Source organism: Serinus canaria, chromosome 2, assembly GCF_022539315.1.
Source record: "Serinus canaria isolate serCan28SL12 chromosome 2, serCan2020, whole genome shotgun sequence".
NCBI lineage: Eukaryota > Metazoa > Chordata > Aves > Passeriformes > Fringillidae > Serinus > Serinus canaria.
In genome coordinates, this window is record NC_066315.1 from 80,527,436 (window position 1) to 80,555,256 (window position 27,821).

The window sequence follows — 27,821 nt, forward strand, 5'->3', positions numbered from 1 at the left end:
CAGCTTTGTACTGAAGTGATGGATTGTGCTGTGCTTGAATCTGCATACGAGGTGAAGAAGGATCAGGGAGGGATGGATGAGGTCATTGTGCCTAATGGAAAACTCTTTGTTTCTTGCTGCAGAGGATGAGTCTCTTCCCATTAAAGCCAGTTAAATCTCTGAGATTAATGGCATCCAGAAGCAAGGTTTTAACACCTGGTGTGAAGCTTAATAGTCTTTGATTTATAATTTTAATCTCTCTGTTTTTTTCTTATGCTTAAAATTCTAGTTAGGGGTAAGGTTCAGCTTCCCCCCCACTGGCAAAACTGCCCTCCTTCAGGTCACACTCCTTGCAAGATGTGAGTGAAATGCTACCTTTAGTTATTCCAGATATCTCTCATTTGTCTAAAATCTCATGGGATGCTTTCTTTTGTTGTGATGATTAAAAATGTCATAAGAATTTGTAGAAAAGGGCACTGTTTTGAGACCTTTTGAGCTCTGTTGATCCAGGTTTGGTGGAATTTTTTTTTTCACATGACAGATTTTTATACTTGCAGTCTGTGCATTAAAATATGTATAATCTGTTTGCTCTGGAAGCCCTTTTGGCAACACCGCTGAAGCAGTTTGAATTATTTTTCACTCGGATTCAGATTGTATCTTTATAAAATGTGGTGAAATCCAGTGCTGGAAAACATGCAAGATTGACAGCCCTGGAAATTGAAATCCCTGTTAATCCATGTACTAGCTAGCACAGCCTAGCTGGAGCAGACTCTCTATCTTGGCAGCACGGCTCATGGTTAACCTGATGAGATGACCTCTGTTTCAGTTATTTATTGTTTACAGAGCACTGAAGGTTTGCAAAGATTTTTCACAGTAAAAGCAAAGTGTTTCGATTTCTGTTTTCAACATCTTTCTACGTGATGTGTTTATTACAGTATAAATACAGGTTTGTGTCTTTTAAAAAAGCAGAGCTATGAACTCTGCCCCGAATTTCTTCTGTAAAAGTGGTGTTTGTGTATGGCTGTATTATCGGTTGTAGAAATTGGTAGGGCTGTAGTGAAAGAAACAGAATGCATCATGGTGACATGAGCAATTTGGGATTTCTGCTAGATCGTTCTGCAACTGCCTCATCAGCATCATAGTGAAAGGAGAAAGAGTTGGCCACAGATGAAAAGTTGGGTGGAATTTGTTCCTGTATCCAAAGTGTGCACCTCAGAGAGAGTGCCGTCCTCTCTCTGGGGGGAAGCATGCAGGGGTAGAGCATAGCAACCACATCATGCTAGGAAGTTTGGTATTACTCTTTGGTAAGTTGAGTGTCATTCTCGTGTTAAATGTCTGTCTTCTCAAGTGACACATTCCCTAACACTGCCAGAAATTGCCAGTTTTTACTTGGCCAGATGTGTACAATATATGCAAGTTGCCTTGTTTGGGGTGGTGGGGTTTTTTGTGTGTCCAGTCCCTTTTCTTTTTGAACCTCTCTATATCAAATCCTGCATTTTATTATTGTATAAAGTACCCAGTGGAAAGGCATTTCATCATCAGCATTTTTCTTTCTGAGCACTTTATTTTGAATTCCAACAATAGATTCTGTAGACCCTTCTTTTACCTGTGATACTTGTAGCTATTTGCTCCACTGCTGCATAAAATGACACTTTTCTGCTCTGACTTTTCAACACCACACCCACAGCCAAAGGGAAGGTTTTACTTGTAAAATATTTTATTGTACTTGTGTTTTGCCTTGTGTCATTAGTAGACACCATTTCCAAGGATTCCTTTTCATTTGTTTGGTTAGGTTTTTATTGTTTTGGTGTTCCTTCTAAGGCTTTGATCTTGGACTGTTGTCCTGGAAGTAGATTTAACAACATGTCTTTCTGTAGCAATATGTAATTGACATCAATGCAGAGATTTAGTAAATAAAGGAGAAAGACTATAACTGCAAAAGGCTTACAGTAGAAGAGATGGAGACGGTGAGATTTCAATATAGTGAGAGCATTTTCAGTACCACTGTCAGGTGAAGAACAGAAATAAAAGCAAATGCAGGAAAGGAAAGGTAGTGTTGTAGCATTTTATTGGTGCTTACATGAATACCCTCTTCTGCTGAGGACAACATGTTTTGGTTACCTTAAAAAGGAGAGGAACTGAGGTCTAAAGAGTCTAGGAGGATGAGGATGGATGAACGTAGGGGAGCACAAAAATGGGTACAGGCCCTTCTGTATACGTTTTGGTGGTGTGTATACATAATATGTATTTTTTATAGTCTTGGGCAGCTCTAAGGATCTTGGACTGCACATCATCCAGCCTTGGCATAAAATGAAGGGATGGTCGGGAAATTTCCCTTGAAGCAGCTGTGTGGGTTCTAGAAAAATTGGATACAAACTAACCAGCCCAAGAAAGCTGAATCTGTGCCTTTACTGTTAGTAAAATCTAAGCAAAGATGCAATCATCCTATGTGTTTCTATTTAAGGGCTGAAGGTGACCTTGACACATTTGGTCTCTGAAGTGTAGATTCCTCAAAAGGAGCAGTCAGAGCTATGTTTCAGTGTATGCAATCTGTGCATACATACTGTAGGCTCATAAGATTCCAAAGTGATAAATGAAAAATGATGGCTACAAAGCTACCAAAGTGATTTTGTATATGATGGAGACATCAGTGACACTTCATGTAATTTAGTCTTTGACTGATGAAAGCTGTCAGCCACTGAGAAACCATTGGGATAGATGTCACTAAAGAAATTGAATTTTCACGACATTGTTAGTTTTTTGGGTTTTTTTAATGGAATAGATTTTTTTTTCCTTGTAAATGCAAAAGCTTGTAAATGCAAATCATTAAAAAGAGCATCATCATTAAGAATTAGATAAACCATGCAAATCAAAATAATCGAAGTAAAATAAAAGGATTTTTCCGGCTGGGAAAAAATAGAGTCTATTCACTTTATTATTTTTGATACCCAAATGCACAGAGCAGGACAGTGCTCTGAAGAAAACCCAAAAGAGGCTCTCCTTTATTGAAACAAGTAAGTCAAGAGCCATTCATTCCTCATTTAGCTTTAGGCTATTTGACATTTCCTTATTTGTTGTTTCACATTGAGAGCATAACACCAGATAGTATATGATTTCTGTTGTGTTAAGTTTTACTACTTTTAAACAGACTTAAAAGTAGAACTTAAATTCTCAGCCATTGTGTTGGAGGAAGAAAAGAAAGTTATGATTTATTCTCTTTAGAAGAACTTTTTCTTTCTCTCCCTTTTTTTTTGTTACTTTTTTTTTTTTTGGTGCGATATATTTTAGGATCTAGTAAAAAATAAGCAAGTTTTTTAACAAGTGCAGGGATGTTCCTCATATGTGTAAAACCTCTGTATGTGACTACATGGGGTCTTGAGTATAAGCATTGTAGTAATAAAGAATTTGACCTTTTGTATTTGCAAACTGATGGTTTGGATATTTTAGCTGTAGAATGGTCTTTGAAAATCTTTGTGCCTTCCATTGTTTTTAATTTTAGGTGGTTTATTTCAGGAAAAGATTTATTAACTTGATATTTCACAGAAACTTTAAAATACCTGTATCTTACTTCAGGATTTAGTGAGTAACTAAAAATGTGGATGAACTTTTAGAAATATCTAATAGAAACAATTTTTTTTTTCCTTCTGGCTTCTCACTACAGGATTCTGATAGCTGTGTCAGGTTTCCTATGTTTCTGATTAACATCTTCATAAGACAGAACTGATGCAGAGGGGAGCTGTCTGATTTTTCTTTTGCAGTTCTAACTGAATCAGAGATGTGTATCCAAGATCTGATAGAGAAGAGTCATTTGGATTCATGGAACACCCTTTGCTTATAGTCATGGGAGTTAATTGTGGGATTAGAGGAAACATTAAACAGTGCTTTCATGTGTGGGTTCAATCTTTGTAAGTGTGTGGTAAAAATCTTGTTGGTGTAGAAATTAGAGAAATCATCATCTTTGCACGATAGTGTTAAAGGGCAACAAATTGAAGTAGCAGCCGACTTGCCCCTTATGCAATCTGCCCTGGTGGGAGGTGCCTTTGCCTATGGGATGCCATGACCAGGGTTGGAGCTAGATGATCTTTTAGGTCACTTTTAACCAAAACCATTCTGTCATTGCCTGATACTGATTGTATGTTATCTGTACTAATTTGCATAATCAGTGCAGACTGAACTCTTGGATGGTTCAGGCCACCTATCCCATTGGATGCTCTGTTGCTTATCCAAGAATTGGGAAAAGAATCCAGAAGCTTGGTGAGATGCCTGTGTGTTTTGAATGCTTACCTTGATAGAAAAGCTGCACATAAATGAATAAGTGGGGAACAGAAGTGTTCTGTAGCAGAGATGTGGGATGGGAGCTCTGACCTGCCTAACTTCTCCTTGTCCTTCATATCAGTCTGCTAAGCCTTGCTGTCACTTAAACTGTTGCTATGAAAGCAGAATATATTGGTTATTGATGGAAAGAAACAAATCAAAAGCCGGTAATTAGATGGGAGTTGAGAGGAGTTGGGTGTCTGAAGGGCATTTGCAGATGGGGCTGAGTGGATTTGCCATAAAAGTTGTGCTCTCCTCCAATGTATTTTGGTTATCTTAGTTGTGACCACCCTACATTTGCTGAGAAGAGTTTATTTAATACCCAATGCCCATTAAAACTCTACCAAAGAACTTCAGGACTGAACCCACTGCATAAGATGAATTGCCTGTATTATCTAACTGAAGCAGACTGTCACAATAGTCATTTCATGACACTTTGGAGCTCATCCAGCAGTTCTTTAAGGTAGTAACTGCTTTAATATAATCTTTATTTTGGATGTTTGCCTAGTATTAATGTGCAGAATACCCACTAATAGTTTTGTTTTAACAGTAAAATTTTGTCTTTTAGGTTGCTGATTCACATTTAAAATGTGTTATATTAAGTTTCTATGAAAGCTAAATACCAGGTACTGTCAAGTACTTTTATACAGTGATACACTAAATGACAGAGAACTGTTTTAAGTTGAATTTAATTTTTTTAAAAAAAACCCACAGCTATTTGAAATTGCTGTATCACTGCCTTCCTTCTGGTTTCTCTTTACATTCATGTACAAATTTTGGCACATTTTTTAGTACAGTTTACAAATATAAAAAAGTATGTCCAGATGGCTACAGCAATAATCTGTGATGTGATTATCTTCTTTTTTAATTATTCAACGCACGTGACTCCAATCTCTGTGTTGCCTTTTCCCAATTTATATAGAATGCAACAGCTAAGCTTGCATTACTTACTTATTGCCTCTTTTTTACCTGCTTCAATTAGCTTTGCCTTTGCTTGAAACTACTTTTGTACATCTTCCAGATTTGACCTTCTCCCAGTCCTGAACTTGTGCTTTTAGTTCAATCAAGCCATGTTTCTAAACGGGTTTTTTGGTGCTTTTTTTTTAGGGTTTTTTTGACAGCTTTCAGAATACAAGCTTTTGTAATTTAAGAGTATTTTATTTATAATGAAGTTTCAGCACAATGTTAATGAAAATTAAGTCACAGCTTTACTTGTAGTTGGTTCCACATAGATTCTTAATTCTCATTGGTGAAATTTCACTTTTTCTGTGACTGAAAAGCTTGCAGTATGAGACTCAGACCTTAGCAGAAAATGGAAACATGTCTGTGCTTGGTCAGAGGGGCATCCAGCCCAGCATCTGCTCTTAGTCAGGAGCAGACAGCACATGGCTCAGGGAAGAGGGTAAAACCACAGCAAGCAGCTAGTGGGATTTTTCCAGAACATTGTTTCAGTTTTGGGCTCAGGAAGTTCCTGAATTTCACGCTGCAGAATGGGAGTTTCTAGATATTTTATAGCTAGCAGCGGGTCCATTTTCTGAAAGTCTTCCTGACCCCATTTTGAAACTCTGTAATTTTTTAAAATGAACAGGACCCTGTTGTATGGGCTCTGTTCTGAACTCCTATTACTCTCAGCACTTGAAACTGTATTTCTGCAGAACAGCTTGTGTTCTGTGTCGTTGATGGTGTTGACAATCTGTTGGGCCAGAAGAAAATGTGTTTGGTTTGCCAATAATAGTACCAACTGGAAAAGGAGCAGGCAAGTGTTGTGTAGAGAGAAAAGAGAAGATGAAATGCAAGGCTATATGCGTTGATCCCTTATTTGCTACAGTTTTTCCTTCTCCATTTCCTTTTCCTGCTCTAGCTGACACTTTTGGCTTTTCCTGGATCATTTTCTTTCACTTCATGTCTTTCCCTTGTTAAACCTATTCTGTTTCTTCATTCACTTTTCAGACTTTTATTTGTAAAATTTATTATCATTTCATTTTTTACATTATTTTGTAAAAGAAAACTTTGCTGGGTTTGTAGTTTGTTTGAGCTGGAGAATCCTTCCTTTTATTGCCTCGTTTCTGATGGCTAGTCTAAGGATCCAAGTTCAGTGGATGTTCCAAGCGTGGCATGGGGAAAGGCTCTCTCAATGACTGGAACAGGGCACTAGATATGAGTGGAAGAAAACTTTAGGAATCTGTGTCTTGGGAGGATAGCAAAAAGGCTGAGGAGTTAATGGATAGCTAAGAAAAAAAGGGATTTCAAAAGAGATTTTGTTGGAACTTGGGCTTAGTCTGTGCTGATTTGACTTTATTCTTACCCCTGAATTGCCTGTGGTTCTTGCCTGCATGGTCCTGCTGGGTTGACCTGTGCTTGCTCAGGGAGCTGAAGTCCCCTGGCTCTACACCCCACTGATGAGGCAGAGAAGCCCACAATGTAATAATTGAGTTTCAAGGCGTTACAAACTCCTGGCTTCACTCAGGCCAGCCAGTGTTCTTGAAGCAGAGCTTCCTTTGCTGAAATCACAAATATCAGCTCTGTGAGAAGTGCTGGGGAAATAGTTTGATGGCAGATTCTTGTTTTATGACTTGTCACCCCTAGCTACAGTTATTAGCTGTCTTTTGGCAGAATGTCACTATGAATTCAAGGACTGATTTTTGACTGTGCTAGTCAATGACAGCTGATGGCTGTCTGCCTCTTGCAGAACTTAAAATTCATGCCACTGCAGAAGTGAGTGACAGTACTAAAAAAAAGTTGAAGGTACTCAGTAATCATTTTTTTAGTTGAAGCTGACTCTCACTTTATGCAAATACAAATTAGAATATGCTACTCTGCTGCATAGTAAACAGTCTGCATGGCTGGGTCCAGTGATGACACGTGATGGTGTATGGCTGGATTATTTCACTGAAGAAGATCTGTAGCTTCCAGTCTCACCTCAATGTTTAGTCAGGGGATCTTTGAGCTATTGCTCTAATCTAATTGTGTATCTGACTGATATGCAAATTGTTTTTCTAAAGGTATACTGAGTAATTTCAAAGTAATAATTATAATTTCTAAGTAATTATACTATAAAGAGATATAGATTTGGGGGTTTTGGGCATTTGACAGAAAATAGTATGTGCTACACTAAAAACAACTGCTTGGGGGACTTTTTTGGCTTTTTTGTTTCTTTTTTTTTGAGAGAGCCCTCTTGGTGCCTGCTTCTGGCCTGATCCCTTTTTTCTTTTGAGCTCCAGGACTTGTCACTACTGGTGAATTTGAAGCAGACATATTGCCTTAGAATTTAGCTAATTTTTTTGGTAGGTGTGGTGACAGAGTCTTTTTTTATGTATTCTTTTCTCTAACTATCTTCCTCTCAAATGTTTTGCATTAGTTTAAGGAGTTTGGCTTTAAAAAATCAAGAATTACAGAAAGAGGCACTGAGCTACATTACAGGATTACACATGATGCCTTCTTTCCTGATTTGTCTACATGCTTACTAGTGATGCACAACAGTGTGGCCTTTTTTTTTGGTGAAGAGGAAACAACAGTTCTCCCCATTTTCTTGTCACTTGCAGCAGCAAGGAAGTGTTCTCTTCTTTTAATGAATGGTAAAAAAGGTACCACTAGCAATACAGTAGACAAACTAGGTATTTTTCATAAAATTGTCATGACCAAAGATGAAATAGTCACTACTGTTTTAAAGTGTATGCAGTAGCAACATGGAGCAACATTTTTCTTTGTACTCATAATTCTGTTCTAATGAACCCAGAGAATGTGCAGTTTGTTTCATTAGTTAAATACTTTTTTCCCCAGGCTTGTGCTAGTGCAAAAAGGTCATTTGGAGTTGTTACTTCACATGAGCAATTTTTTTTCCAAGTCTTCCCTGTTTTGCAAAGATGTGGAGCAAAGTGCCCAGGGAAAGTGGAATGGGTCTCCTGCAACAAATTACATGAGCAGCATCTGCAAGAGGAACCCTTAAAGAAAGCCCAGACTGGCTCGTGAATGCCTGTACCCAGAACCAGTCCTGAAACTGGCATCTTTAAAACATGCAAAACCCTGCTGTTTGTACACTTTATATAGACATAGGCTCACTTGATATTTTACTCAAAGTGTAGTTTAAATCTGTCACTTATAGAATCAGCAAAGATAATTATTTGAAAGCATCTTTGCTTTGGAGCAGCTGCAGCTAGTGTGGCAGCTTTTGCATACAGTGGCTTATTTTGATTGAACAAAGGAAGATGGAGTTTATAATTCAGAGGTAAATTGTACTTTCAACACAGTGTACATTAAGTGATCTAGAAATATTGACATCCTGATTATTTGACTTTACATATATGGCTTCAGGGCCTGGAGGGAATAGTCTTTAAATGAATCTGCTTGGATCTAGCAGTAGCAGTTACATGCTTAGCTGTACATGCTTTTTGTCTTTAGCAAGAGGTGTCTTTTTTTGGTTCATTTGAAACAGAAAATCTTGAATTGCTGGGTTTTTTCTTCATCAATTATTGTTGTTTGAGAAACCAAAGGCTCCATTTGTAAAATATAGTACCTTTGCCTAATGGGCCTCATTCATCTTTATATTTCTTCTAGGCAAACTGGATCAAAAGAAAGGGAATGAAAGATAGAGTACAAGACCCTTTACATACAGGAATAAAATAATATATTGAAATAAATTGCATCTTATAGCACTGCTTATTCTGCTTTCTTTTTCATTTTGCACCTCCAGATTGTTTTACAAACTTGTAAAATGCAATTTGTTGAAAGTTTGAATAAAGGTCTCTGATAGAAAAGTTATGCAAATAACAGGTCAATGTGCAAATATTTAGCAATGGTTAAAAAGCTGGTCACTGTCACTATTTGGATATATGTTTGAAAGAGTTTTGACTGACCATTATTGTCATTGTTGAGAGAGATTTACGTATGGAAATTATAGAGAAATCAAGGAAACTGGCCGAATCTTTTCATGTTTAGGTTTTTCTTGGCTTTGTCTTGTCTTGTCATATTGCTTCAGGCTAGCTATCCCTTCTTGGCATGAAAGCTGCACTTTCAGTAAGGAGAGGGGGTGATTTCAGGAGAGATTACTTTGTCTGCTTCAGGCCTTCTGACTTGTTGCAGTGTTTCAGGTCTGTGTAGGATGCTTCCACGAGCTCACTCTTACAGCTGCTGTCTCGGGCAGCCATGGAGCTGCTGCAGTGGTCCTTGCTCAAGCAGGTACAGAAGGGAGCAATCTAGCCTGTACCAGTTATGTGGAAAAAGATTCAGTTTTGAAGCCTTTTCTAAGGTGTCCGTCACTTTATGCTGTGGGTATATGTTGAAGGTGTGTTCCTTTGGAGGAGGTTTAATTGTATTTTTTGTAGGGGTTGGGGTTGTATGGGTTTTTTGGTTCCTGGGGGAAGAGTTTTGTTTGATTGGTTTTCCTTGTTTTGTTTGTGGATCTTTAAAAAATACATTTTTTATTTTTTACTCTAGCAGTGAATTAGATGCAGCCTCCAGACTCCTTTCTCCTTCCATGCATAAACAAGTCTAGTGAAATGGGGAGAAACTTGGATAACTTGTGATAAGGTTTCTATCTACTGCCTTGATTTACTGTTCTTCTGTCAGTTAGGGCCTCTGAAGATTCTCCTCTAAGTTGTTGCAAGTAAGCCTCTCCTCATAGTTCCCTACAATAATGTGTTTAAATTAATACATTAGTCTATGAATGATCAAAAATCATAGACTTAAATTAATAAAATTGTGAAATACACATAAATAGCTAGAGGTTGAGGTAGAGAGTAGTTTAGGCTGTTACTGTTTTTTTCTGAGATATATGGTCAGAAGTGTATTTACACCTTTCTTTTTTCCTCCTCCTTTCTTCTTGTTTTTGGATATTCTAAATGAGAGAGTGTTTCCTGTCTCAGTTCTTGCCATGTGAGATACATGCAGTGAAGATACATGCAGGAAGAGTTCAGCTAGTAAGGAAAAAACTCCTTGGCCCCAAAATTCTTCCACAGCATGACTATAACATGTGTCAGAGACCACCTATGGCATGTAAGTAGTTTGTCATGAAAGAGAATGCTGCTTGGATTTAGAGGCCAAGGAAAAGTGGTGGTGTGAAGGAACCTTTGCTTCTGCTACTGAGTTTTGTTCACAGGGGACAGATGGGAGGAGTCCTCTTGATACCTACAGGGTGCAAGATATCAGACGTGTTAACATTTACATCTTAGTCCTTACTAATACCACTATTAGTCCCATGAAATGAATTATCCTTCTTGTAATGGAAACCAAGCCATCCATACCTATGTGTGTATTTAATATTTGGGTGAAGGGTGGTGGTCCTTTTCTTTCTTTCTGGAGAAACAACAGGATTATCTTTTTGCTGTGTTTGCTGAGTAGAGCTGGTTTTTTTGAAACTTGGCTGGGATATGGAAGCTTGGTACCATAAAGGCCATGAGCTTCATTTACAGCCCTAGAGACAAAGAAGGCTGTGATTTCAGTGCAAATGTTTCATTTTAGCCTTGTTTAATTATTTTCCATTATATTCACACATCTATGAGTATTTATGAGACTTTCAAAATGAAAAGAAATAAAGATTTTTTGCTGTTTTTTTTTGTTTTTGTTTTGTTTTGTTTAGCATGGAATTACTGTATTCCTAGGTCTTGGGATACTTGCTGATGTACTGTGTGCAAGAAAAACATTTTTTTTGAGACCTTATGATGGCATCAGGTCTTCATTTTGCTTCCTAAATGCACAAACACAATCTTACAGAAATGTGAATTAGAAGTAGCCGTTAGTAGTGTATTTGTATGACCTTTAAGTTAGGAATAGGAACACTACAACCACATAAACTACTTGAATTTGTGTAAGAATAGTGCATCGTACGTATAAAGGTCAATCTTACAGGTAATGGACTATAAAACATTGGAACCAAGTGCTTTATGCACTACATGCATTAGTATCCAGAATTTCTATGACCAGATACTGCCTGTTGTGAGCCACCAGCAATTTGTAGGGCCAGATTCTTATTGGTAAATGACATCATAAGACACTACTTAGGAAGGTAAGGATATGAATCTAACTACCTCAAAGCTTCTCCTTTTTTTTTGCAGTAACTTAAGAAAATATGGCAAAGAAGCTAAAATTGCCTATTAAATTTACTGCTCAGATGTATTATGCCTTTGATCTATTTATTTTAGTTTAAATGAATGAGGATTAGAGGTGTCCACATCTAGGCTGGAAGACTACCAAAGGCAGCAAAATAAGGTGATAAGAGAAGAGCAGTTAGTCTTATGAAATCTGGTGCTAGTGATGCTAGGGACCAGAGTTTACTATCCATTCTGCCTTCTGCATGTAGCTTTTAGAACACACTGCTGTTATTGTGGAGTGTCTTTTCATTAACAGCCCTTTGTTTTGTGCATTTAGGATGTTTATTTTATGCAAATAGAAAGTTTCCACCTTATTAAACAGCACACTACAATTCAGTGAGATCAAGCATATTAGAACTCAAAATTGCTGATTTTCTTTTCCTGAATGTCTCCATTAATTAGCAGAGTGACATTTCTGCCTTTATGGAGCTGTCTTAAATCTCTGGTCTTCCTCCATGAAAGGCAGTGATGTCTCATTTCTGCATGTCATCAGCATGCAAGCCTGTGTGACTCACTAAAGCTGCTAGTGGTGAAGGTTTCTTTTGGGTTGTATGATTAGGTTGTAACTGCTTGGCACATTTTTAGTGAGGAAACTAAACGAACTCAGTTGGATCTAAAATTATATTGACAGTGTACATATTCTATTACTTATAAAAGGGTCTGGGTATTGGATATTTCAAGAAATCAGGGAGTTGAACTTCAACTTTTTTCTGATTCAGAATAAAAACCATTGCAATGTTCATTGGTATCTAAATTTTATTAGAAAGGGGTCTTCATCATTTGAGTCTGCAATTCACAGCCTTGTCATCAGTCCGGAAATGGATGGGGACTAAGCCAGTGTTAGAACCAGTGACCCTCACTGCTGTAAAGCAAAAGTGTGTGTCAGAGCATTGAGGTGAATCTTGTCCTACCCCTTTCTGTGCTGTTCCATGCAAACTCTACTCTAGATAGGCAAAAAATAAATGCTCTAGGGCTGTTGTTCTCGCAAAGTAGTCACTCACATGAGGGAGCAATTCTTCTTCTACCTTGTACTTGCAAGAATTCAAAGCACTCCTTCGTTTCTGAGGAAAGCAAGGCAGTGGATCAAAGTGAACAGGGAAGATCAATTTAAATATATTTGCTCTATTTAAGAGGATAAAATAAAAAATGTTGGAGAACATTCTTTTCCCCTCATGTCACAAAATAAAGGAGGGGGGTAATGAATATCATTTTTTTAATCCTGCTGGGTGATCCATTTTCCTAAATTGGGTAACTGATGATAGGTTTGTGAAGTAATTAGAGGAGCAGCTGACAGCATAATTTTGAGTAGTCAGATGCTAAACAAAAAGGAAGCAATGTTGTTTTGTTTTAAACTTCAAGAATTATCTATTATTTTCTATGAATTGCTCTCATTCTTAAATAAATTTCCTTGAATTCTCCAGGTGCTTTGCCCACATGAATGCAAGAAGAGCAGACAGTTAAAAGAAGTGACTGCTGTGGAGGACAGCATGACCACCATGAAAGGTAGCTGCTTCCTCACACTGCTCTTGGCAGGCCTCGGAGTGTTAGGAATACTGGAGTCAACAACAACAGAAGATACCCACTGCCACAGAGCTGAGCACCCAATTATTGCATACAAAGGTAAGATGTAAATTCCAAAAGTCTTTTCCAGTAGTAGCTAAGTATTGTGTAATCACTTCATGGAAACCTCTGCTTTTAATGTAGAATGACATGGGGAAGAAAGGTGCATTCAGTGCTATTATATAAAAATCTGGGCTGTATTCTATGCAAATTAGATGCAATTAGGCTTTCGAATTTTGTTCAGCATTTGTAGCTGAATGTATCATTTAAAGGTAGGTGACTCATCTTCCTTTGTGATTTAGACCAGCCTGTACTGTTGCATGAAGTTATTCCTTTCCAAGTGCACAATTTTCCGTGTGTGCACCTAATTTCATGAAGATGCTCTTCCTTCACTCCAAGCAGGTGTCTCTGGGTGGCAGCCCCACCCTCCAGCTTAACACCAAATCCAGAGAACCAGTTGATATCTACAAACTTCACAGACTCTGTTCTATTGCCTCCCATTCCTTATTAAGGCGTTAAACAGGATGGGTCCAAGGATCAACCCTTGTGTTATTCCACTTGTTGGTGGCTCAGATGGAGTAAGGGGTATCAAACATTTAGTCTCCAAATGGTAGTTCTTGAATACCTTCTGCTAAACAGCAGATGCCTTCTTTGGTACCTTAGTGGTGGTATAGAGTCCCTCAGCATCATCCATTTCTCCTGCCAGTAGGTCGGATCTGCCCAAGTTGGATGTTTTCCCTGTTCAACCTTTCATCCTTGTTCAAACTTCCATTACTGCTGGAGTAGTTGAAGCTGTTCCTGTTTTCCTTGACATTTCATGCAAATAGAAACTCCCACTGAACTTTGTTTAACCTGACATAATCCTAGCATGCCCATATGGTCTTTCTAAATTCCTCCTTGTCCCTGCTTATGCCTGATACATCCCTTTTTGGATTGGAGCTGCACAAGTTCCTTCTTTCACCAGGACAGTCTCTTCATACATGTGGTTGTCATCTTGAGTATTGGGGTGGAATGCTGAGGAACAGTTGGAACAAAGCAAAGAATACTTGGAGGATGTTTTCTGTAAAAACCTGAGGCATTAATAACTTATCTGCCTTTTTTTTGTTTATTTGAATTGAGAATTTTCCATTACTGTCACAACTTAGAGGGAGTTCCAAATAGTTTCTAGTTATGAGGATGTAGGGATTAAGATGTATTATATTACACACTGCATTCCTCCTGTTTCTCTAAGAAAGCACATGTGTAAGTTTTTTATTTCAATGAGTTAGAATTTATTGAATTTTAATTGGAAAAAGATTTGTTTCCATTCTTTTCATAAACTTTGAGAAAATAATGCTGTGTTTTTTCCAGAACCTATTTTGTTCTTGCACTTAATGGTTTAATAATAGCAATGGTACCAGCTGTCCTGTTCTTCAGTACACTGGAGAATGAACTCTGTACCTCAGAACAGCAAACCACCAGTGTATTGTGAAGGAGGGACCTTAATCACTCCCTTATTGATGGGCTAAATAGTGTGAGTTATTCTGATGAAATACCTGGTTTCCTTAGCATTCGTATTGTGGTATGATTTAGTTTAAAGTACTATTTTTTTATCAGAACACGCATACACAATACTCTAAATTAAAGTAATTAAAGTAGAACGGTTAAAATTCTGGTACTTCTTAATTTCACAAATCAAGAGATCACTGCATGTACTTTTTGGTTTTGTATATGCAACTGCAAAAGAAAATAATTGAGACTCATTAGCAGTGCTATGATCCAAGAGTTGATTAAAAATGTGTCATTTTATGAATCTAATTCAGCAAATATTTAGGAGGCTTTTGTGAATTTAGACTGATCCTGCCTTCTAGACCTCTCTTGTTCTCTGTCATATTTTATTTCTTGTGATGTCCTTCCAGTTCTAAGTCACTATGCTAACGCCTTTTGGGAGTAGAGGCCATATTGTTCCAGTTGCATTTTTTGATATAGCCAAAGATAGTGTCACAGTTTGAGTTTACTGAAAAAAAACCAATTTATTTTTACTGTAAATATATTCAGGAAACATATTATATAGGAACATTAATGCTCAGATCTTTAGTATAAGATCTAGTAAGATTTTGAATACCAGAGTCCCTCTTGACCTTTATGGTAAAAATACCATTAACTTGTACATATCCATGACATGCCTTAGACTTTATGAACTGACATCTCTTGAAAAATATTCTGACAAGCTGTAGTTCATACTTCACACAATGATCCTTTATGGTCCTTAATAACTCTTGAAAAGTACAGGTAGAAACACATTTGCAGTGCAGTATACAGCGTGGGATAGTTGGGTAACCTAGTTGGTGTGGGCACACAGCATTTAACTTGTAGCTGCATGACCACAAGTTAATGGAAAACAGAAGTTTTGAGACCCCAGGATAAAGTGCCTGAGAGATTTATCTTTGAATCTGTATGATAGGAATTGATTAATTGGGGTATCAAATATAAGAAGAGAGATGTGTGTGAGAAACCACTCTCTGAATGAGTCATGCAATAGGAGTTGGCAGGTTTCAACCAGCCACCTTATTGATATCCATATCCTTCCTGAGACATTTGCTGATTTCATGAATGCCTATAGGAAAATGCTCTCTGTATCTATTGATGTCGTTAGTACTGCTAGACCAGTGTTGAGTTGAGAAATCAATTTGTAAAGTTAAAATCCCTTTGAGTGCTGCATTAATGCCCTGGTCTGTAAAGTCATCTTGTAGCAGTGTTAGATCCACCAGAGCTAAATACTGTGTGGCAGGCTGAACATCAACCAAGGCTGAGTGCTATTGAGTGGTAGGTGCTTTAGAGCTTGTAAACTCAGTACTCACTTTACAGAGATATCAACACTTTTATTTTACTTATAACTGATCAAAGCCCTCTTTTTTGTACTTTCTGGTATGCCAAAGTAGCAATGTACTTATTTGATTTGTCTTCCTTTGAGAGGTAAGGTAGATGAAGTATAAACTATTAAATAAAACTAATGGAGTGAGAGTCTGGTGTAGTGTATGGGTGAACAGCTAAAAAAAAAAAACCTAATAAAAAGACAAAATAGTCCCCAGGAGTTGTCACAGTGAAATATGAAATGGGAGTATATCTCCTGAAAGAGCTTGCTTTCTTTCCCACTGCTCATCAAAAATTGCTCACTTAGGTGATGATTCTGTCAGGGTACCTTGTGTAGAGATGCATATACTATTTCTAGCTCTGATTTTTCCAGCTAAATAGTTTTAGTTGAAGACTGTGATGTATCTCCTGATAGGAAATGGCAAGAATTTCACCCACCTGTTGAGAACTTTTACTCAAGTACTTTGTTAGCTGGTGAAAGAGGAAAAAGAAGATGCAGTAGCAGGAAATGCACACACTTTGAAAGGATACTTGACATGATCTCAAAGATTTCATTTAATGTCTCTCATACACAGTTTTATTAACCATTTTGTAACAACCATGTTGTTTTTCTGCATAAATAATATTTGGACTGTAAAATGCACATTTTTGCTTCCCCAGAATCTATAAGTAAGAAAGTCTGCTATAGAAAATGTTGGCAGCTCTAAAATTTCTTATCATAGAGCTTCCTTAAACTAGAATAAGGTGCTTTGTGTCTTCCTTGGAAGCTGAGAATTTCCTTTTCTCATTATTTCAAGTTGTTAGGAATTATCACAGAAAACAGATTTATATAAAATAGACCTCTAAGTATTGGGTTGACAGGATCAGCCCAGGAGTGAGCTGTTGAGTGTTTCATGTGGTGAAACTGACTGATGGTTCGTGGTCCCTCTTTGAAGTTCCTTTCTCTCTCTCTCTCTCTAAGGAGGAGTCTGCATCTAGAAGTGCAAAAAATGTGCTAATCTGTTGAAATGCAGGCTTAAAGAAAAAGTAAATTAAAAAAAAAAAAAAGATAAAAAATCTGTCTTCATATGCTAAGAATTCATCAGCTATACTAACTAATTCCAATAGTTGGAGTCAAGAGCTTATAAATCAAATATAACTTAGAACTGGGTGAAAGAGGGTGCAGATCATGGAATGGATACACAGAGACTCACTGTGAAAATCCTTGATCTTTGCACAGTTTTCCAAATGCTTACAATGCAAAAAAAAAAAAAAAGGAAATTATGCTTGAGGCAGCTCAAGATTTAGGACAGAAAAAGGGCTTAAATAAGCTGCTCATTAAAGATAGTCTTACAAATTTTATCTGTATTAAATTTCATTTTATTTGGATATATTTCTTTGCATGCAGAAATTAAATGTTAGCTCTGTAGGTGTATTAGGGTTTACTGATGGTCAGCTACTTGGAAAAAAAACACTCTCCTAGTACAGTGAAGGAACTATAGTATTTAACTTGAGAAGTTAGAAAAGGCTGTAAAAACCACATTTGCTCTACGGGAAACAACGACGCTTTATAAAGGTTGAACTATTCTTAAGCAAAAAACCTAAAGCAAAACAGTTTAGTGGTGTTATGTTTGTCTAAATATTTCCAGTATTTCATAGTCCACCTGCTCTACAGAACCTTTGTGGTAGCTCTCTGTGGACCTGACCTTTTATTAGATCATAAAAAACCCAACAAAACCAAACCAAAAATGAAAACAATCAACAAAAAGGATAGAAGTAGTTACAGTAGCAGCTTGTTTCCCCAGACACACACTTTCACTGAACTTTGAAACACCAGACCTTTCAAAACTCAGCTGAAGGCTCGTTCTGTAGACAGACCCTATCCATGAGGTAGAAGTAAAGGGGCCATCACAACTGCTTAGCAGCGTGTGAGTGAGCTGGAAAAAAAGTTGACACAAATACAGCTTCAGGTGTGAAATTTTAGGTCTGACCTGCAGTTTACCTGCATAAAGGTGAATTTCTTAGGTTTTTCTATAAGAAATAAAGTGCAGTTGTGAACTTGACTTAATTGAAACTGGGAGAACAGAGGAGATCATTTGCTCTGGGGCAAGTCTCATTCTTCTAGGCTCTCATGAAATAATCAGAATTTAAAGTTTGCTGTCTCAACAAAAAAGCATCAATTTACATAATTTTAGAAGCTATATTTAGGAATAATTTAAATACATACTATGCTGTAACAAAGTTATCTGTTGAATAAACATGCTCAAAAATAGCATGTCTCAATCCATACAAGAAATGAACTTAAACCCTTCATTTCAACTTGAGGTTAACCAGAAAAGAAAAATAGCATAGTTATTTTTGATTCCTTGGTTAGAGAATCCTAAGAAATATATTTTCTTAACCTTATTGTCTGACCACCACAAAACTCCCTTAGTTGATGTTTGTCTAAGTAATATAGACTCAGTACATTGCCCTGCTCATTTTATCCTGTGGTTTTGTATGGAGTGCATGCACTTAACATGTGCCAAGAGGAAATAATGTGTGGGCTGAATGAAGGAGGATAAATGGCATATGAACTTGGTTTTGTTTGTACTCTTCTCTTTCTCCTAATCTTGTTGGAAGTTTCCTTTTAAACTAACAGTGGTCTAGTAAGCTGCTTAGTTTTTTCTTTTTTTTTCTAATTTTTCATAAATACATTTCAGAGATGATCTGCCAGAATCTGCAATGGATTAACGTGTATTGCTTTCCATTCTGTATCATCTTTTGGGTTTTTCTTTAAATGAAGATGATTCATCAGTGAAGAAACATGGATTGCTCGATGTTGCAGCTTTGGTTTGTTTAGATGATAGGACTACGAGATTGTTTGCACTACTTTGCCAAGAACCAGCCCCTCTTAAAGAAGGAAATAATTCCTTTACCAGTTCTATACTATTTTGTATTGAATCAGGTTTGCTTTTACTTTTGTATAGGTGATTAGGCTTCTGGTAGGGAACAGCAACCTTCAACTCTTTACTGTTAATTAAAAAAATATCTTTGGAGACTGAAGGTTACTCTCCTCCTATTATTCCCTGAATCACCCAGTGTCATTGGTGCCCATTCCCATAAAAATGAAAGAATGTCAGGAGATGAATTCTCTAAGCAAAGGACTTGCATACAGCTACTTTTTTTCCCCCTCTGAAAATGATCATTTTTAAAGCAAGCATCAATTCACAATTATTTTGGCATCCCAGTCAAGTTCTGGACCTCCATGGAATGCTAATAATTTTCATAGATTTTGGTAATATAAAATTATCAGGGGCCGCAATGGCCAGTGAGCTGTGCAGACATGTCCTGTGAGCCTTTCCATGGCTGATTTGTTCCTTATTGCCCTAATGTGGCTCTTTAGGGCATGTGCAGTTCTGTGGTTGTTAACAAAGAGCAAAATGAGTGAGAGGCTCCTGTTGTGTTCTACTATCTTTACAAAGTGGTCAGATGGACTTAAAATCTGGAATTTTTGTTCTTTTTCTTTTTTTCTTCTTCTTCAAAAGACCTGTGTTTTTGATAAAATGTTGTAAATCATCCAGAGTGGGATATGTTAAATAAACAGATCAGCAATCAAGAAATGTAGCTCATATGCAGATGAAGTTCTGTCAATTTTTTTTTGTATGTTGCTTAGAGCAAGAGGGAGCACAATATTGCTCTCATTTTTTCTTTTGTTTCATTTTTTCCCCACCAGATAGATTTTCAATTCTTTTCATAAGAAAAGACTGTAGAAAAGGGGGCTCAGGGGTGACCTTATCATGCCCTACAACTGTCTGACAGGAGGCTGTAGCAGGGTGAAGGTTGGTCTCTTCTCCAAAGACACAAGTGGTGGGACAGGAGGAAGCAGCCTCAAGTTGTGTCAGGGAAGACTTATATTAGATATTAGGGAGAGCTTTTTCATTGAAAGCACTGTTGTGCATTGAGCCAGGCTGCCCAGGGAGTCACCATATCTGGATGTATTCAGTGGAGAAGTGGTGCCTGGGGAATTGGTTTAGTGGTGAACTTGGCAGTGCTGGGTTAACAGTTGGACTCGATGATCTTAGCGATTTTTTCCAACCCAAACCATTCTATAATTCTAAGCAACTCAGCCTGCTAGGTCAGAAAAGATGTTAACAATGGCTGTTACTGACCATCTGATCCTGGGCAGCTTTGTTTTCATACTTTGTAATGACACAGTTACTGGAATGACTCATCCCAGTGGTCTTCCCTTCCAGATCCTGTCCAGTGTTTATGGAGCCTATATTGCTGTCACTTGATGGCACCTGCTGCCCTTACTGCCTGTCACCAAATGTCACCTTCTGCTGCCTGTCACTTTGGATGAAGGACTGGGGAAACCCTGGCCCATCCTTTGGCCTTGCTTCAAGTTCTAAAGTTTGAAGAATTTTAAGAGGTTGGGAGGAAAATCATTACTTAAATTTTGGTTTTCTTCCTAATTTCTTAAACAGCTAGAGCCTTGCCAATAACCTTACCAAGATATATTCTGTTTTTTAGATAGCTTGGGTGGAAATAGAGAACCACAGTCAGTGTTTCTTCAAAGTGTTGTTTGGTTTTTATTCACATGCTTTCTTCCCTGTCTTCCTTCTGTGGCAGTGCTTGTCTGCTGTTGACAAGACTTCAGAACACTGGGTAGCAGCTGATTTTGTGTGGCTGAGTGTGGTAGATACTTACTTGTTACATGACAATTTGTCATTTTCAGGTTGGACCAAACCTTGACTTGTCATAAGCTTGTCTTTCCATTTCCAGTGCTCACTTCAGATTTTGTTTTGATGGATTTATAGCTATTTTCTACCATTTCTGAGAATTAGGACCTGACTGTTTTACAGCCAGCTCTACAATAAACCTACTATAGGAGTTGTTAATAGTGACAAACCCTGGAGTTTAGCAGTGTCTTTTAGAATAAAACTAAGTTCTATAAAGAGAAGTGTTGATTGCAGTGTTGTGCTTCTTTCTTTTTTTTCTTGCATGTTGCTTTCTTTTTTTGGCTTTGGGGCATCCTTTTATTTTTGTGGTGGGGGAGTGGAGGAGGTGGGGAATATATTCCTCTTTGAAGTCCTGTCTCGAAACTCTTAAAAAGATGAGTGTCAGGCTTTGTTCTCTATACCCTTTGTCTTTACAATATGTCTTATTTTGTTGGGTTTTGTATTTCTTCATGAAATATTATCTGACCTTTATTTTGTGAGCTACAGTCTTGGGCAGAATTGATAGATCAAGAAATTTTATTTTGCTGAAACAGTGTAAATAAAAAGGTTTATTATGTTCAAATACCAACACAAGTAAGAATGCATCATTGCAGAATGGTCAGTTCTAGCAAAAAAAGCAAAAATTGAAGTATAGATATTTCAAACAAAAGTAACAGTGCATGCTGTCTATGGGCAGTCTGTATTCTGTTTCTGCTCCCAACAGTACATGTATTAAAATTGAGCAGATTTCTTTAGAAAACTCTGTCTTGAGACTAAATAATGATTTCCCATCACTATACAACACGATTTCCTTCAACATGAATTCTTTGGCTGGCTGCCAAAGTCAGCATGTAAGTGTTAAAATGCAAAAGATTTTATAAAATCCTTTGGATGCACCCATCTGAAGAGAGTGCATGACTGAGGATGGCAAATGCTTTTCATGGTGAGTCTGTCCCTCTGTTACATTCAGAAAGATTGGCAGCAGCAGCAGCACAGGGACCAGAGGTGGTAACTGTAAGGAGTAGCTGCTCTCCCTGGGAAGAGCATTAGGGCTCTGTGCTGGATGAGGTGTGAACTTGGTGTTTTTTGATTGTGCTGGAAGCACTGAAACCACTTTCATCTAGGTGGGGGTTCAGTCTTTTTTGCCTTACACTTTCTTGTATTTGTATGCAATATGTGTGTTTGAACAATGAAGCATAAACAATTCCAAACCCTTGTTCAGAAAAATAAGAAATAAGTAGGCATTGCAGCAGATGTTCCTGTCTCTTCCCTGAGGGCGCAGACAGTCAGAACCCAAATTCCCTTTAATTATCCCAGTAATAGACATATGCACACACATAAGAATGCAGCAATATGTACTTCTAGCTGGGAAGCTCTGGCAGGGCAGAGAAAACAGGAATGCAGGCTAGATTTTAGATCTTGAAGGTTAGAGTGCATTGCTCAAGCAGGTGAGGGAGCTGGGGCAGGGCAACTGCTGTGGCTGCATCTGCCCTGCCTGGAGAGCAGTGGACAGGTGGCCAGGGCAGCCACTTTGTGCCTTCTGGGAAAATCAATGAGAGATGAGAGTAGTTGGGTAAAAGGAAGCAAGTGTACCATAGGCTTAAGAAAGAAGTTCAAGCTTTCATGTATTCAAAGTCAAGAAACATATACTGTAGCAAGTATGTTCGTTTTCTCTTTTCCCCATTAATAATAAATTACTTACAGCCCTGGCTCATTACCTCCAAAATTGTTCTGAAGCTGTAATAGCTGTTCATAAAATGAATGCGCAGTAAACAGGTGGTGAACTTTCTGGAGAATATCAAGAGGTTTATGGTCTTGGGATTTGTTTTATTACAAATGATTTCAAGTGGAGAGGAGCACGAGAAGCTAGCAGAGCTTATAGGCAAGGCTAGATATAGATATTTGTTTCTTGGCTTCTGCAGTTCTCTTTGTATGGAAAAGCAAGCTTCAGGACTGTATTAAGCTTTAATGCTTAGTAGAAGGAAGGCAGCTGGTTTGTTTATGGGATCTAGAGACCTCCAGAATACTGCATCTTGAAAGGGATCTGTAGTTTTGAGGTTGCTTTGTCTTTTTGTTGGTTCTTTTTTTTCTTTCATTTTTTTCTTCCCCCACCCTATAAGCAAAGATGAGCTATGAACTGCAGATGGAGATCTGACATGTTTTCATGTTTCCAAAGGAGAACCAAATGTAGTGTGGTTAGACTTAAAAGAGGAATCTTTTAGTTTGTGGTTGCTGATTTAATTATTTTGGGCAACTTTGTAACTTCATCTTTTCCTTCATAGAGGACTGGATTGCATTAAATAACCCTGCCTAGACAAAATTTTTTTTTTTTTTTTTTCTTGGAAGGAAGAAGTGATATGTTTTGTTTTCTTATATCTTCCTAGACACCGTTTTGGAAGCTGTAGAGTTCCTGCTGTCTAATCACTAATTACCAGAATGCCTATATTTTTCAGTGTTACTCAGATTAAAACATATTCATAATTTCTATAGGAAACATTTTGAATTTTCAATTTTATTAAAAAAGGGTTTACTAAACCTATAAACATATATTCTCTCATGTCCCAGTTATGATTTCCATCCAAATACTCCTAATTCTGTACACAGCCCTGTTATAAATAAGTTCTGTATTGCAAATGAAATGTCCTTTTCATTAAAATGCAGTACTGCGTACTGTAACAGATCCATCTGTCCTAATCCTTCCATTTTACAGAAAAGCATTAAATGGTGTTGGACATTAAATGCTGTCGTGTTGTTGTTGAACTACCGCTCTTCTCCTCATATGTTGTGTCCAGCCTGCTTCTGATGTACTCCATTTAGATTGTTAGAGCCTTCTGCAGCACAGAGCATTAGATTTACTTACATCTTGTGGCCCTCCCTAGGCCTGACATATGAATATTTGTACCTTATCTATGAAAAAGTGGGCAGGCCAACTACATTCTAGTAACAGGTGGAGCAGGAATTTTGCAGGAGCATTGAGCTGGGATTGTCTTTTCAATTTGTATTTTTTCTTCCAGAAAACATTTGTCTCTTTCTGTGAGGTTTAAATGTTAGAGAGTTGCTTACTCCTTGTTTATTTAGTTGGCTAAGGTTCTCAATGCAGTAGTTTTTCCTTCTTGTGTATGAAAAATTACAGAAAAAGCCCCTTCCTGGTGCCTTCTAATTTATCCTGGTGGTGTACATAAGTACGTGATGTTGTGTTACTTGGGCATTTTCTTTCTCCTACTTAAGTTCAACTCTGGAACCAAAACTGAAGTGTTGGTCCTACCTTTAAGCTCTACTGTTGTAGGATGCATTAATAATTATTTTGCCTGCTCCTGCAGTGCATGCTAAAGGAGGACAGCAATAGGAGCAAGGAAGGGTTAATGGATACCCAGACTGTTGCCCCAGGGATGTAATTGTATTTGCTTTGCATCCCACAGCACCTCTGGATGTACAACTTAAGCAAGGGGCACTCTACAGAGTCTCCCTGTGGGATTTTCTCCAGACCTGTGGAATAAGGCTCCATAGCATGGGCAAGGCACTCACCTTGGGGTTACAATTCTGTAATAAGCAATTAGGATCATAAAGCTGAGGAGATGTATGGTCCTGGAAGCAGGTCTGCCAACGTAACACTGGATATAGAAAGCATATGTCTGGAATGAAAGGAAAAGCAGCCTGCAATGGGCAGGCCTTCTCTGCTTGGCAGTGAGCTGCTGTCTTCCAAGTGCTTGGCTTCTACCATGGGCCTTATGGAAGAAGAGCAGGGCAGATGTTTGTGCTTAGATTTTGTAATGAATATGGTTTAGCATATTGATTTTGCTGGAGTACTGTAACCCATAGAATGAATCTTTTCTGTAAGAGAAATCAAAAAATATTTGCTGTGTTAATAATAGTTGTTTGATGAGGGATTTCTGGTTTATGATTCTTTTATCGTATTTTGATTTTCTTTCTCAAAAGAAAAGGCACTTTTTTATTGATTTCATGGTTAATGCATCCAACAGAAATTAACTAATTGGGAAAAGTCTACTCTGCCTGTTTTGCAACTGTTAAGCTAAGGTTAGAGTAGGAATTTGCTTCAAAGCAAGTAAAAATAAAGCATGACTTTACAAGTCTAAAAAGAGTAAGTTCCATTTGTATGGATTTAAACACTTTGTACCAGCAATAGAACCACCACAGTTGTGGTGGAGCTTCATGGTACTGCAGCCTGGGGAGTGCACAAAGTAGTTTGTTCAGGTGCAGCAATGGGTTTCTTTCCATTGCAATGACAACCAGACAAGCCCTGATGCCTAATCCAGAGGTTTGTTTGCAGCTGTATTTTCAGAAGGTCACGTGAGGAAAAAACCCCCTGTATATGATATCTTATATTGTCAGTTACGTGTTTGTAACTATAGCTGCTCTCTACCCAGTATTTCCTTTCTTTTTTAAACTTAATGATGAAAATTATTTAAAACATAGGAGTCATCGCACGCAAATGCTGAGAAACACATGCCTTGAACAAATTCTAAAAAATGAGTTATATTTTTGACAAAATTGGCCTCAGCTCCTTTCTGGTAAGCAGGGGTGTGAATAGTGATTGGTTTCAGAAGTGATAAATGCTTTTGCTGAACTTTCTTGATGGAGTCCTCCTTTTAGTTCAAACCTGTGGAACAGTGTTGGCATGTATTTTCTTTCTTCACTGGAGCTGTGGCGCCTTTTTTCCTTTCATCTGCAGTGAGTCAATGACTTACCAGCAAGGGTGTGTTCAATGTATCTCTGTGAGGAGAGAATACAGTGTGAAAGAGGTAGGAAAACTGGTCATTGGAAGCGTAAGAAAAAAGCATAGGTGAAAGTGAATTGTAAAATATTCCGCTACAGTCTCTGTCTATGCCATTTTTCTTGCCAGTTTTCCCAACACGGAGCAATGCTTGTTAACCTAAAGTTGTTCTGAGTGAATTTACTATTCACAGATATATTTATAACATAACATTATTTTAAGATGAGAACTGTCACACTGAACCAATACCAATGGTACACAGAAATTGCTGAAGAAAATCTTGTTTTTGTCAGTTCTGGTTTTAACATAGAGACTGCGGAGTCCTGAAGCAGCACAGCAGAGTGTTTACAAGCGCTCCTAGCTGTGTCCTTCAAGCACCAATGTTGTAAAGAAATCCCATGCAGGACATGCTGAATGAATGAACAGGTGGATTTCCTCTTGCCAGCCCTGACACCTTGCTTAATAGATTCCCCTGGGGTTAATGGGACTGTCACCAGGGCACTGGGGGTGATGTGATGGAGTCAGCGTGGCACATCCCTGGGGAGACTTGTGGCGTGAATCGCTGCCTTTGAAGAGGATAGTGGTGTAACTTGAGTGTCACAGGAAGAGATCTAAGGCTAAAATTATTACACAGCTTCAGGAAGATGGAGTTATTGCATCATCCTTAGATTAGATACATTGAATTGTAAAATAGCTTTAGCATGCAGAAATATATTTTTATTTTTTTCTGATAAGATTAGTGAGTTTGTTGTACTGATGCCACCCAGAGACTTCTGTTAATATTGCAAATCTGCTCGTTTCCAACTATAGTGTTATTGTTGCTGCTGTTATTGGGGTGCTCTTGTTGTTGTGGTATTAATATTATTATTGCTTTTGTTGTTATTTTGCTAACACAGTTTCTTCAAGAAGGTGATGCTGTGCCTATGTTTAACTTTGTGCTCACTATTTTCAAAAAAGACACCGTGGCTCAAGGTGTCACATACACCATAAACCATACTGAAACTTTTAATCTCTATGTTAATTTATTAAATGAAATCGGGAGGTCGTCATTGTCTTTTGACTTTGTTATTTGCCAAGTTGAATTGGGTTCTAAACATACCATTCTATTCCTTGAAAGTAATTTCTCAATTTATTTTGCTGTGTACTGTAGCTCCACTTTGAAGTAATGAAGAATGAAACTTAGGTTAGAGGCAACTTTACAATTTCATTTGCAAAGAACTGTAGAGCTCAACCCTTGGGGAGTCCTTGGAACAATGTAAACCAAGCAAGTCATGGCCTGTTGGGCAGATACTAAATTTAAAGTAAAACAGAGACAGGTTTCTGGTCTTTCATTTTTTATAATATGAGTATCTAATGTCCTTCTGCACAGCTTTGATTGGTAACCTCCTTTGTCTTAAAAGCTCTTTAAGAGAATTCCTTGACCTTTCCTCTGAGCTGGGTGGAATCCTGTGTTTGCCTTGCTGTTGATTTATGGACCATGACAAACTTTGTTTTATATTAAATCGAAGCTATTAACCCTCCCTCCCAAAACCCAAACCCCCCAGGAAACCCACAACATCCGATTCCCAGCATGTGAAAGACAGCTGTAGCCTTCTGAGGAAGATTTTTTTTTCCAACATCCATCTTTTAGTTCCATCAGAAAGTATTTTTCTTGGGAACATTTTTGAGTTATAAGGCCTGCAGATTTCAGTCCTATAAGAGCAATGAAAAATTTTTTTTGAATGTTGTTGCTAAGGGTAAGTATGTCTTGGATGTACCAAAAGGACACAGTGAGTATTGGCAATCACCTGCTGTCATGACTGTCTGTGTGCCATGACAGTTTTCCCTGGACAGCTTTGAGTCCTAGACCGATGTCTGCAGAATGGCAAACACACCCACTTAGTTTTAAGGGAAAAACAAATTCAGGCTGAAGGTGTGTTTCAGTTATTGTTCTCAGTATCAGGAGTAAGAAGAGAGAAGTCAATAAAGGGCTTGGTGTTTTACTGTAATTCACATGGAGTGAGGGCAGAGAACAGGAGGGAAATGTCAGAAAGGGGATGGTTAGGATTGGAAAGTGTAGGGATGTTGCTGTTTGTCACCTGTGACAGCAAGCAATACTATTAGGTTACATGTTGGCAGGGCAGCTTAATTGCCTCACACATTTATTTATGCTACTGTTGTAGTACACAAAATGTACTGCTATGTTATTGTGTAAAGCTTGTCATGCTGCATCTGCATGAAAACCATGAAGAAATTTAAATTATTACTTTTTACTACTTTACTATTATAGTTTTAATTGGAAGAAAAACAATGTGTAGGCCTTTAGTAGCTAACTATGAATTTTTGACTCTAAGGAGATATTTCAAAGCAAAACAAAAAAAGTCTTGTTTCACCTATGGGTTTTCAGCAAGATTTCACTATTTTGGTGAAAAGAAACTTAATTATTCTGTTAATTAGTTACATAACCTTTTTTTTTTTTTTTTCAGTGTACATGGGGTTGGATTGCCTTTTTAAAATTTTTTTTGCAGGCACTGTTTTTGTTCATTTTCCCTTGCAAAAGTGTCATGAAGTTGTAGCTTTATCTCATAAATACTGATTTCTGTGTGACACATGCTGCCACTGTGACACACAAGAGATAAC

At 37.8% G+C, this 27,821-nt stretch overlaps 1 protein-coding gene across 6 annotated transcripts in view; it reads left to right on the forward strand.

Annotated features, from left to right (window-relative positions):
- The window catches only part of SEMA5A (semaphorin 5A), a 314,081-nt gene that overhangs the window by 84,909 nt on the left and 201,351 nt on the right, over positions 1 to 27,821 (forward strand). For all 6 annotated transcript variants that reach the window (XM_030230394.2, XM_030230426.2, XM_018907145.3 and 3 more), the window contains one exon: positions 12,800 to 12,998. In XM_030230394.2, coding sequence (XP_030086254.1) covers positions 12,866 to 12,998 — 133 coding nt within the window. In that variant the 5' untranslated portion in view covers positions 12,800 to 12,865. The remainder of the gene's footprint in view (positions 1 to 12,799; positions 12,999 to 27,821) is intronic.